The following is a 13,255-nucleotide window of genomic DNA, read 5'->3' as shown; positions in this document are numbered from 1 at the left end:
TAACTATGTTGTTTGGAAAGACTTTAAACATTGTGCTTTAAGAACTCAGGGAATATGGAAAACATATTTCAAATTTCAGTCCACCGTGTGAGCACTAAACCACAAAAGCAACTTCCTTCCTGGTATTTTAGTAAAGATGAGCTTTTAAAGGCCCACTTTGACAAAAATCATGTTTTTGGTGTTTTTAAAATGCTCTTGAAGGGATTTTTATGACAGTGGAAAACATATATAAAGAAGACTGAATTTCTGAGTATTCCTTTATTCAAATTGTTGTGAATCAAGAGCAGATGAAAAAAATGCAGCTTGAAAAAGAGCTCATTTGTGACAGACAATACGCTGGGCGGGCGACAAGCTCTCTGCTCTGCTCCATTCCGTTGCGTGCGCTTGTAGACAAAAGGATCCATGTACGTCTTCGTTTTCCTCATCTGAGCTGACATTTGGCTCAGAACTGTACAGCTGGATGATTCTGATATTGTTCGTCATTTATGTTGAACCGCTAATGTTAGGTTGGGGGTGTGAGGGGCTGTAGGTTCGCGGGAGGGCGTGTAAATAGATAGTTCAGTTATATCATAGTCACAATTAAAAGACCACTTTTAAACTAGATCCAAAGATGATTGGCATGGGTCTTTAAAGAGCTCCTCTGAAACATTTTCTCGTGTCCTATGCTCAGCGAGAGCACAAAATACAGACCTAAACAAGTGGCAGCCTGCCTTCCAAAATGAACAGTGTCCAGGCAGACGGCACATTTGGCAGCCCTCATGTTGAGGCTCACAGTGAAACGATGCGGGATGTTGTGATGCATTCTTTCTTTCACACGACGACCAAACTCTGCAAAGAGAGTAGACATACGCAGGAGTGGGTGTTAAAGAAATTCACGAATGCTCATTAAAACACAGTTTTGGAACCACTGCAGCACTCACAAATAAAAAGCATCAGATGATCCCCCCCCCCCCCCCCCCCCCCCAAGCAGCAGAGGACAATTTTGGTAATGAACTGGTTGTTTGGATTGCCAATAATATGCAAAAACTGGCATTCTGGGACATTAAATCAAAGTCAGATCAAACATGCCATTAAGCATGAAAAGCACTGCTGTGTAAAAAGCGAACTATAGGATCATATGTATTTGTAGTCATGACCTCAGGAAGGATGTCCATAAAAGAGAGACCATAATATCTAACTCTAGAGCTGACATCATGAAATACCTTTTTGGTTGAGCTTAGGTTAGCAAACAGACAGCAGAAAAAACACAACAAACAAAAAAAAGGTAGAAGCTGGAATGAATATGCATGTCCATGCACATCCAGGAAAAGTGCGCAAGTCAAACCGTGTTGACTGCAGACTTACTTTCAAACGTGACCCTCCTCTTTTCTGTGAGGAGCAAGAGGAAAGAGACAGAAAGGAGAGAGCAGTCCAACAATAGCTGAGCGTTCAGAACATCACACAACACAGGGAAGCCTGAATCACAAAGCAACTTCAGGTCAATAAGGTTTAATGGCTGACCGTGAACCTCAGATAGCAGACGGCCAAATTAGAGGCTAAATAGTCTTTTGTTATATTTTAGTGTGAAATCATAAGATTTCTTTTAAAATCCCACTCTGAATAAATAATTGTGTTTTTAACATGTTCTTGTAGCATGTTTCTGATGATGGAGGTCATATATTCATAAACTCAAGCTTCATTTTTGGGCATTTCTTTATTCAAATTGTAGAAAATCAGGAGTAGACGAAAAAGACGGGCCACAAGCTCCCTGCTCCACGCCATTGTGATGTAGGCCTGCACAATATACCGCAAATTTATCGTTATCGCAATATCAAGCTGTGCAATATGCATATCGCAAAAGACAGCAAATTTGCAATAAATGGTTACCTTAGATGTGGCCAAACAATCTTATGGCAGCTTGAAGTGTTTAATGGATTGAAAGAATCCCTTTTCTGCATTTGACCAATCAGATGGACCCCTTCACGTTGTTAACTAATTGGATGGCGCCCTATTATGTTGTATGTTGTCAACAAGTGTCATTTGTAGAATAATTTTTAAGCTGTTGTAATGGAATGGGAATAATATTTTTGTTTTTTTTGCTAATTGTTTATATACCGCAAATTATATCGTTATCGCAATATTAATTACTAATATCGCATATCGCGAGTTTTCTTCATATCGTGCAGCCCTATTGTGATGCATCCACTTGAAGACGACTACGCCATTCCCGTTAGTCTTAGTTTCCCTCATCTGAGCTGGCACCTGGTTTAAAACTGTGCGGCTGTATAGCTCCGACACTGCTCCCCTTTTTTGTTGCACTGGTAATGTTAGGTTGGGGGCATGAGGGGCTGTAAGCTAGCAGGAGAGAGTGTAAACAAAGAGTGGGAGAGGGGAAGGGGAAAGGGGAGGGGAACGGGGTTGCCTTGCGCCAATGGCCCCATCCTCAACTCAGAGGTGAATTTCTAATGAACTCCTGCCGCTCTGCAGAAACTATGTCCTAGAAAACGTCAGGGTTCTTGGGGATTTTGGCAAAAAACGTCACAAGCGCACTTAAAAAACCACTGGGAACGCTTTACTGTGGATCTAAAAAATGGTCAGAGTGGGTTTTTAAGCATGTATTTAGGTGACTTGTTTACACTGCCTAAATGCTCCTCATTGCAGGCATCAGGCAGTACAGCTACCATCAGCCGCCAAGGCTCAGTTTCCATGGAGATCAGCTCCATCACAAATGAATTCTCTGATTTCCCCTGTTGCTTTCTGTTGTTTGTGAGACAGGTCCACGCAGGATTGAAGGCATGGCTGGATAACTGATGCATGAAATACACAACAGTGTATTTGCTTGTTTGCTTTTCAGGGTTACCATTCTTACAGTGAAGTTATCCATTTGTATTTTTGCCTCATAATCCTGCTTTATGAAACACAGACGATACACAACAGATAAAAACAGGTGACCGAAAAGAGCATCTGAGGAGAAAGGGTCCTAAAGACTCTGGACAGCCTTGGACTAAGAAAGCCAAATGGGCTGGAAAGCACACCATATTGAATAAGATAGATCAGTTTAAAAAAATAAACAACTAACCTTCAGGTGTAGAAGTCTCCTTGGAGCGAGTGGAGGGGTTCAGTAAGCTGCTGGGGTTGGGTTGGTGTTCTGGAGATTTAACAATGGCTGACATTAGGATCTGGTGTCGAGCCTGGGCCGGAGTGGAGGGAGCCACGTGTTCCTGGGCTTTAAAATGAGCTGCTGCATCACAGAAGGGAGATAAAACATCTCAAAGGAAGCAATTAACTGGAAAAACTCTCAATCTTATTACAAAAGGGAGGGAAAAAAAACTAAAATTAGCTTTCTGGTAGAAGTAAATTTATATCATAGTTGCCATGGTAACTATTAAAGGATGACTGAGATTCACAGAGGTAATAAAAAAGAGACAGGACACTTCGTCTCTTTGTCTAATCAGTTTATCATAGAAGATCCAAAATGGCCGACAAAACAGAAAATATTGTAAACAAAAAAACGGATGTCTTTGAAAGGATTTAAGTTTTCAGCTGACAGCTAGATTTTCCTTAAACCCAACACAATGTGATACAATTATTTCATCTACCAACACAAAAGGTGCATATGGCAGTAAATAGCCAGGAGGGAAGTTGAAGTTATGAGAATGTGAACAACGTGACAGACAATTACGTACTTGTTTGTGAATGATTGCAGTCGTTTAAAAAAAATGTATAGTGAAAAACTCTCAACTGTGTGCTACAACGCTGTATTTTGCCCATTTATGCTTGGTTGCTTTCAGCTGTTAGTGCATCACAACAATGCATCTGCAAATATTTACATAAATCTGGTGATTTAGTCAGACAACATGCATTTTATTAAAACTCATAGTCAGAAGGAAAGTAAAAAGAATGGATTTACCATCAATATGTGTTTAAAACTGTCCCAGTTGTCACTAAATTATTAGTTGCAGTTTTTTTTAAATTATGAACATAGTCCAGATGCTTTATTAGTGAAGTTTTAACAAGTAAAAGACCAGAAGCTGCATTCTGGAGAGTTTAAGCCCTGAATTTTTACAGCACCATCATAGAATTGACCATTTTAACTATATTAGAGCCCTTTTATTTCAAAGCGACAACATGCAGAAGAACAATTGCACAAGGTTATGACCAATGATCTGCCTTTTTTTAAACTCGATAGATGGATTTAATTATGGACAGTCTAGATTAATAGAATAATAATATGCATGTTTTACTTTAAAGAATCTAAAAGAATTGTTGGTTTGAGTTTAGAGCAACAACTATCACCTCAAGTTGAATTAACATGTTTGTGGTTTACTCCCCCGAAAAGACATGACTTAGTCCTGTATTTCTCCAAAGTTCAGGCAGAACCCACAGAGTTAAAAACAGACAATACTCAAAGCGTTTTCTTTGTATTTGGATAAATACCTTTTGTTGATGCTTACATGAGGTAAGACAAATATAAATTCAAGCTCTGCTGTACCTTCCTCTCTGAGCGATCTCAGCTCTATCCTCATCTTCTGCAGAGCCTCCTCCAGCTCTGCACATCTGGAACGTTCCTTCTCCAAGGCCATTTTCATGTCACCGTACTGCAACGGAACAGCTGGTAGCACCTGAGGAGCCAGCGCCCCGTTAGTAGTGGTGCCAACATCTTCTCGCCGTCGCCCAAATATACCCTACACAGACAGGAAATGGAAATGTTTGACTTTATTTTGTTTGAACTTAAAAAAAGAATTGAAGATTTTTCATTTCAAACATTTTTTCCAGACCTTTTTCTTTTTGGTGGGCTGGTCCATTTTGGCCTGGAGAAAGTCGATGAGTTTGGTCTGTTGGGAGATGGTTCCTTCCATCTTCACCTTCTCATGAGAATAAACAGCCTGTGGAAAGAAAAGAAAAAAATAAAGTCAAGTTTGAGAAAAACTTTCTTTTAGACAAAACAATTTTTCTGAAAATGTTACTTGACTGCAATATTTTTTATAAATAACTAGGAGTGTTTTTACCTTTTAAAGACAAACGCATTTAATCCATTTGGGAAAGTGTTGTCCTGTGTACCTGTATATTCTCCAGCTGGTACTCCAGGTCGGTTCTTTCGGTTTTTAGCATGTCGGTTTGATCCAGAGCGTCCTGAAGGCCTTGAGTCAAACGGAAAATGTGGCTCTTCTGGAGATCCATCTGCTGCTGGAGCTTTCCTTGCTGCGGAGCAAACAATTTAAAAGGAAGATAATCTTAATTGTATGCTAATGCCCTCCATAAGTGACCAAAAGACTAGACCAAAAGGTTTTTGGTGCAATCCCCAAACAGAGCAAGCAAAAGGCGACAGTGCACAGAAAAACTATCCTAAAGGAAGATAAGCAAGAAACACCAAGGGTGATTGTCTGATGTGACCGGTTGGGGTCTGAAGAAATATAAAAAAGACAAAAATGGAAACTATAGGAACATCTATAGAAAAGATATGTTAATAACTGCAGCAAAAAGAGAAAAGAAAGCAGTTGAATGAACACAATGGAGGCAAAAGAAGATGGTAAGGCCCCTTGGAAAATCTGTCATGACAACATAGATCCATCAGCAACTGCAACACAATGAAGACTGACGAACTAAATCACTCTTAGCTGTAAAGACAAATGAGATCTGTTAGTAACTGCAATGATGACAGAGCAGGAAGAGGACAGACAAACAGGACAACACAAAAACACTGGAACATCTGCAAAAACAGGCCCCTTAAAAATAATTTAAAAAATCTTTCCCCATGGAGAGATTATATTTACATAGGTAAAAAAAAAAAAAATGCCAGTAGGATAAGAAAAATGGTCCTACCGAGAATTGTTATTTCAGGATACAATTTCTAGTCACTAAGACATGTTTTCTCAAACTAAGATTATTTTGGTATTGAAAAACCTTCTTGATAAGATAATTCTTCTTGCAAGATGAAAAGGGTGTATTAAGACTGGAAAAAACATTTGTCCCGAATCAAGTCCTGAACCTTGAATTTGGTCTGTATTCAGGCTGGCATCAAGTGGACCATTCTGTTATGGACCAAAGCTTGTAAACAAAGTCATGTGACTAAAGATCTTGTCAGTCATTGGCCAGAAACTACGAGAGTGGGTCAAAACGACTAGACGTGCTGCGATTTACAATCCTTATCGTGACAGTTAACTTATTAAAACTTGATATGTTGAGTAGCAGGTTTGAACATCGGGAACAAAACTTTTTACTTGTTACTTTGTTACGGTGAAGGTTTGCAGTAAAACGGTTACTGGCAAGAAGACGAGTCTTGTGAGTTTAACTCAAAGGATGCTAGCAACTGCAGTGATGAGAAGACGTATGGTATGAAGATACACTGCTAAGTTTTTATGACTTATAGATTGTGGGGAGAACAGTGACTAGCAATGCGTGTCACGTTAAAAGTTGTCTCGAATGAGTTGGTCCGATTGGAAATTTACCAAGACCACCTCCAAAGATGGATCAGAGAATGGTTCCTGGTCCCCCACCAGAGTCAGCTTGGGTGTATTCAGACTGAAAATTTGTTCCAGATTATCAGGTATCAAAAGGAACTCTGGTTCACTGTTGTGTCCAGTCTGAATACCCCACAAGACACATTTTCTTGAAACACAGGGGTCCTTTTCACTTTCCAAAGATTCAGCTTTTGGAGTGGGACTCCAAACAATGTCACACGTTCATGTGTAAGAATAGACAGAGGAAAGGTCTACAGTGAAGAAGGCTTACTAAACCTTACAGTAAACCTTTTTTTTAAATGACAACAAGTGCTGAGAAGTAAGCTAAGATCCTTCGTCATGTGTGGCAAGTGTCAGTGAGCATTACTTTTTACCTCTTCCATGAGCCTCTGTTTGAGTTCCCTCTCCGTTTCCAGTTTCTGTTGTAGGCTTCGGGCGTTCATCTCCAGCATGGCATGCTTCTTCTCCAGATCATTGAGCTGTCATCACATGGGAGTTTTATTAGCGTCAGGCTGGGACACAAACCATCAAATAAACAAAAAGCCAAAAGCAAGGACTTTTATTTTGCCCCAGGTCTAAATGAGTGACAAAATGAAGCTATGGTGGCTGAGAGGGAGAAACTTTTCCGTATCAGGAGCAAAACTAATCTCAAACCAGTCAAACTGCATTGATTTAAAATTGGTATTATTATACCAAGGAAGTTCTGATCGGTGAAGGAAAAGGAATGAAATGAATCAATACAAACTGATATTTCAGAGCACATTTGGCAGAAAGGATTTCTAATTTTAAGAGGAAATATTATATATTGGAAGTTTCTCATGTTTGTATTTGATGAACATATCAAGCACCATATTAAACGCAGCTTAAGAGAGTCAGACGTTTGCTGTGCAGAAATTATACCTGTTGAAATAGAAAAAGGAAAGACTCACTGTGTCAGACAGACTTTCAGCCTTCAGTCTTTGCTCCTTCAAAGCCTGCTGCAGCGCCAGAATCTCAGCCTTGTGCTCTTTGACAGCCAGTTCCACTGCCTGACGAGACTCGGTGCTGCGCTGCTCGGCTCGCAGCCTGTCAACACCACATAAAACAAAGGAAAACATTTGTAAACACAATGGCACACATCCAAAGAGGACCAGAGTCAATGAATGAATACAATTTAAGATGTAAAAGTAACAAAGGCTGATAGTAAATTTATACCTATACATTCAAGACATTCTCTTACCAGTCTAAATGTAACATAGGAAGCCTTTTTTTTATAGAAAAAACAGGATTGAAGAAAGCCAACATCAGGGCTCAACATAGCCATTTGTCCGCTGGCCCGGTCCTGTTTTTCGAGCAGTACGGACCACAAGACTTTATTTTTTACTTGTCCGCTCGGGCCACTAAAATATCTAACAATTAATACATTTTTCACCTTTTACAATAAAGTATATATTTGCGAAAACGTGTAGATTTACCTCGTCTTTATAATTCACTTTTTCTGCTAGTCCTGTGTTCAGACTTCAAGGGTTTCTATGGGAAACCTTTTATCACTCTTCTCCTCCTCTCCCGCCTGCGCGCGCGGCTGTCACTGCCGAGCACCACGCGGCACGCGCTCACTCAATTTTTTTTCCAAACTTTATTGAATGTAACAATTCAATACTAAACAATGTTAAACAGCAACAACGAAGGAACAAGCCAGTGTGTTATTATTACATTTTAGGCAGATATATTTAAACTGACACACATATCAGCGCGCCCCCTGGTGGTTTTTCACCGCGATGATCATAAATCCAACACCGTCACTGAAGAGAGACTGAAGCATGTCAGAGATGTGGAAGACATGGCAGGAATAGATAGGAATATGTTAGATGGAGTGATGGGTGGAATTAGTGCTATGGACAGCAAGATATTTAATGAAGGCATTGAAGATGAAACTGTATGCATTAAGCTTTAACCTGAATGTCAAAGAATCAAAGGCAACTCAAAATACCTGAATCTCAGACTCAAATGGAGTATAAGGTCAAACTACTTAATTTTGTTTTTCTTTACAACACTGTAAGCAGTAAGTATTTCTAGTTAGCTGAATGATCTCAGTAATTTCATTGTATTTAATTTTTCAATTATTTAATTTAATTAGGTAACTAAAGTAACTAAAAAGTAAATGTAACTTTGCAACAGTAACAAAAAGCAGAACCTTAAGGCAGTCAGGGCAAAAAAGTCAATAAAACTTCTTAACTATTGATTAGGAACAAATGTGAAATAGCAGTGATTAGAAGCAGCATGAAAACTTCTTAACTAGTGTTTCCTACTACACTGCAGTGCTCTCTTCAAAACATCTGAAACAGACTAGAGCAGATTTAAGTTTGATATGCTCTATTTTCAGTAATTGAAAAGTGTATAAATTAGTGTTAGATGTCACCAGAATGCACCAAATTGCACCATATTAAAATTTTCCGGGGGGGGCATGCCCCCGGACCCCCCTAAAGTTGCAAGCACCTGCGGAGCGGCGGGTCTCGCTGTGCGCGGTGTCGGGCCAGTAACTTTCAAAAACTACTGGCCCTGTGGGCCAGTGCAAATTTCTGGGCTATGTCAACCCCTGAACATAATTGGGTTATTTGGAAAAAAATATATATATTTTTTTCCAAATAACCCAATTATGTTGGCTTTCTTCAATCAAAATTGTTTCAATTCAATTTGAATTCATTTTTGAGAAACTGGGCCAAACCAGGAACTGATAACCTAAAATGACTTTTTTTAGGCTTTCTACATTTCCTATGCCTCCTTTAATGGTCATATTGGTAGTGACGTTAATGTCAGCATAAAGGTACATCTGGAAATATACTGAGTGATTGTCAGAGTAACCTGTTCTGTTTTTCACTGTCCAGCATCCTCTGCAGATCCCTGTTGCGCCTCTCGGCTTGGTCTTTCTCGTCCTCCAGAGCGGTCCTCCATGCCTCCCACTGCCGCTCCTTCTCTAGCAGCTCGTCGTTCAGAGACTCCAGCTCCACCACCTGTTCCTCCAGCATGCTGCACGTGGTCTTTAGCGTTTCAATATTCTGATGGCAAACGTGAACAAACAAGCTAAATAGGCAGACTTTTAAAACGGTTAACAATTCCATGCAACCTCTTAAAAAAAAAAAGTATTACTTTAGGACCCAGAGAAGCTACATGAGTATCAGGGTGTGATTTAGTTTACAAGGTTTACGTTAAATTATTACAGGTTTTTGGGGGGAAATAATCCTAAAGTGTAGCTTTATAAAAATATTTGACTTTACATTGCATCTGTAACAACTCCACTTCCTTTGCTTTCATTGCCGTGGAAGCGTCACCTGTTTCTGGTTGTTGAGGTGCATCTCACGGTCGGCCACCTCTCTCCTAAGGCGATCCACTTCCTGGCTGAGCTGCAGCTGGTCCTCCCTCTCGTCTGATGCTTCATCAAGCTGTTTCGATAAGTAGAAGTTTTGGCGATTCAACTCGGCATTCTCCTGGCTAAGCTGAGTGAGCTGCTCCTCCAGGTCAGTTATCACCTAAGGCAAAACAAGCAGGCAGAGGTGTTAGCTTTGCAAATGAACAAGCGGGAGTGAAGTGGTGCTGATAATAAATAATTGCTTTTCTTGTGAAGAAGGTGGTTTATGACTTTGTGCAAATATTGACAGGGCATATTTCCTGCAAGTCAGAGCTGGAAAAAAAAACAGTTTTAGTTTGACAAGAACTGTTCTGACATGTTTTGGCTTTATCTTGTACAATTAATATTAAAAGTTTATTTGAAAAATATATTAAAACTGCATGTTTTAATGATTGTTTAGACTACTCAGGTAAATGACAGAATAAAAAAACTTTAGAATAAACAAATTTATAATCTTAATGTGCCGTCTCCTTTGGAAATATCATCCGGAGACTCATAGGTTTTTCTAGAAATGCAGACTTGACCAGTATTGACCTCCTCTCTGCAGCCAGTGCAGACATCTCCATTCATGCATTTATTACAAGCAGAATTAATTACTGCAACTTTTCTCCCGTCTGATCTTCCCCAATAAAACTTGCAAAGACTTTGTCTACAGCAGAAATGTCTGCTGCATCACTGTTAACTAAGATCAGAGAGAGCACACTTTACACCAGTTTGACATCCAGCCAGTTTCAGGGAGGGTTTGAGGTTCTCATGTTTTATTTAAATCTCTTAATGGTTTTCCACCATGATTTGACAGGCTTACATTTATTATAAATAACACACAGAATCACTGGACACTTTGGTGCTGGTTTGTTAACTTTTCCAAACTAGAAACTAACGCAAAGCATAATTTTCCTGCAGCAGCCCTGACATGTGTAACATCTTTCTAGAGGAAGCAGCGACTTCTATGAGGATTTTTCTGGAAAGCACGTTGTGTAACAAAATGTTAATAAAAAGTGCTTTTAAGAACAAACTGAATAGTGGAGTAATTTGATATGAGCATTTGAAGTGTGCAAATGATCAAATAAGAAATACTGGTATTAGGCAGTTAAAGTTGATCCATAAACATGACTGATATTCATGCATCAAAAGGTAGAACAAGATTTTTAAATACATAACACAAATAAAAGATGCAAGATAAAAGTCTTTTCAGTTGACTGGACTACCTGACTAGAATAAATGTCTACAGAAGACTCCATGATGAAGAACCAACGGCCTTCTAAAAGTTTATCTTGGGGATACAGTCGAAGCACTTACTGAGCAGCTGTCCCTTAAGGCATCAAACTTGCGCTGAATCTCATCTCTGTGGTTCTAATGGAAATAAAAAGAAATTTACAACCAAACAGTTAAATGACATTTTAACAATGATTCATTTAAACCTTTTACTTAAACTTCACAAATTTAAAATCCCAATCCCTGTCAGTAACAATATGTAGGTACAAGTTTGCTATAAACTGACTCTGAGTGCGGTGATCTCCTCCTCAGCTTCAGCCGTGGTCTCCTCCAGCTCTCTCTTGGCCTGCTGCAGTTGACTCTCCAGGGCGTGGCGAGCCACCTGCAAGCTGCTGATCTGGGATTCACGCTCCTGCAGCGACAAAGTCAACTCCGACACCTGCCTCTTGATCTCCAGCTTCTCCTCCTCGTGTTCCAGGCCCATCTGCAACGGCGACAAAGTCGGTGGATACCAGTAATAAATAATGTTAACCTAATTTTGAATTGATCCTAATCTAAGTCCAGTTAAACAGATTATATAAAATATTGAAAAGCAGAGTACAAGTACAATATTTTGAGTAGAAAAAGAAGCTTTAAACCGTGCTAAAAAGATGCACTGCAAAACACTTAGCAGTGGTTCACAGCTAAAGGCAATGTAAATATTTGAGTGTGTTAATGGACAGCGTGTGTTTATGCTAAAGGCACAAAAAAAACAATTAGTAATGATCTGAGTGTGAAGTCTTTGTTGGAAAAATTAGGAGCATAAACAACAAACAGCAGAGAATTTTTTTAGAAAAGGAGACAGACTGCTCTTAAAACTGTACTGTAGAATTGAATTTTTTTACTGCACAATAAAATTGACTTTTTGGCAAACATTTGCAAGATTTGTTGACAAATAATTCTAAAAACTCCAGGCTTAGGTTTAGAACTTACTGTTCTAAAAAGTTAGTTCTAAACTTGTACTGGGTGAATAAGTAATGTTAAACAAAGAATTAAAGTCAAAATAACTACAAACACACTCAGCTCCTTACCTGAGGAGCATCAGTGTCAGCTATGTCATCAGATTTCTCAATCCAATTTTGTGAATGGTATAAAGATATAAGTCTGCGTTCTGTTAAAGTCTAAGAATTGAGGCTGAGCTGTTCATCTGCCTCCTATTGCCTCACCTCGCGCAGCCTGCTCTCCAGCTCCAGGAGCCGGGTTCTCTTGGTCTGCTCCTGCTGACTCATCTTTTCCAGGTGCTCCTCCAGTTTGGCGTTTTGGGCCTCGAGCTTACCCGCCTGCGACTCCAAATAGAATTTTTGCTGTCGAAGCTCTGAGATCATCTCCTCCTGGGCTTTCCTGACAGAAAAAGAGCACACGTCCTTATTATATGTGTTCCGGGAAAGTAATCTTTGAATGATGTCTTTAGTATTTCCTCATCATGCCTGCATGTTTTTCATATTTTATGTATTTATATATACAAACGCACACACATGAGTTGAGATTGAATGAACTGAAATTGAAAAGTAAGTGCAAATTCTCTTACTGACTGGAGATAAAGTGTGTGTGCAGGGAGGCTCCCAGGAAAGGACAAGACAGTGTGGGCGTTTAGTTAACTCACATGTTTTTCTGGGTGTAGATGCTGCTGTTAGCAGCGAGCTTGTTAGCCTCTGACAGCTCAGCTATGCGCTGCTCCAGGTTTTTCATCTTAGAATCCATAGCATTAATGGTCTGCAGGCAGGAAGGAAAACAAACATGCTGGAAATCACATCCTGACTAACAGAATCACTTATAAATAGATGCTCCTTATTAATTTTTGACAACATCCTACTGAGAACCTATGAATACATTTCCTTCAAAAAGTAAAGCTTTACGGACAGCAGACTTCTGCACTCAGACAAAATCCAATAAGGAGCCATTTAGGTGTTGCCTAAAACATCTGCTGTTAATGTCAGATGACCTCCTCTACAATCTTCTTAAGTTGCATCAGTTCTACAACATTAACCAGATTAGAATTTAAGCCCAGGACCTGCTGAGCAACATCAACTATAATCCAACTTAATCTGACTTCTTAAACTTTATCCCAATCACTTCTAACTAGCATTAAAAATTACAACGATAAAAATAGTATTTTTTTGGTCTGCGTTTTTAATAGAACTGACAGTCTGAAGTAGGGGGGGGGGGGGTTGTATAC

General features: G+C 39.4%; 1 protein-coding gene across 4 annotated transcripts in view; it reads right to left on the bottom strand.

Moving 5' to 3' along the window:
• Positions 1–13,255, bottom strand: part of LOC101155268 (citron Rho-interacting kinase) — a 45,479-nt gene that overhangs the window by 12,092 nt on the left and 20,132 nt on the right. For 3 of the 4 annotated variants that reach the window (XM_011475155.3, XM_011475158.3, XM_011475159.3), the window contains exons 20-32: positions 12,683–12,792; positions 12,246–12,420; positions 11,327–11,524; positions 11,125–11,178; positions 9,749–9,946; positions 9,282–9,475; positions 7,370–7,505; positions 6,815–6,919; positions 5,041–5,181; positions 4,758–4,865; positions 4,472–4,664; positions 3,059–3,220; positions 691–828 (exon numbers count right to left, since the gene is read on the bottom strand). In XM_011475155.3, the coding sequence (XP_011473457.1) occupies positions 691–828; positions 3,059–3,220; positions 4,472–4,664; positions 4,758–4,865; positions 5,041–5,181; positions 6,815–6,919; positions 7,370–7,505; positions 9,282–9,475; positions 9,749–9,946; positions 11,125–11,178; positions 11,327–11,524; positions 12,246–12,420; positions 12,683–12,792 (1,912 nt within the window). Of the gene's footprint in view, positions 1–690; positions 829–1,344; positions 1,369–3,058; positions 3,221–4,471; positions 4,665–4,757; positions 4,866–5,040; positions 5,182–6,814; positions 6,920–7,369; positions 7,506–9,281; positions 9,476–9,748; positions 9,947–11,124; positions 11,179–11,326; positions 11,525–12,245; positions 12,421–12,682; positions 12,793–13,255 lie in introns of all 4 variants that reach the window. The other variant, XM_020703300.2, reaches the window with a different exon arrangement.

Source organism: Oryzias latipes, chromosome 5 (assembly GCF_002234675.1).
Source record: "Oryzias latipes chromosome 5, ASM223467v1".
NCBI classification, from domain to species: domain Eukaryota; kingdom Metazoa; phylum Chordata; class Actinopteri; order Beloniformes; family Adrianichthyidae; genus Oryzias; species Oryzias latipes.
The sequence above is the reverse complement of the archived record's forward strand: the minus strand, read 5'-3'. Positions and strand labels throughout refer to the sequence as shown.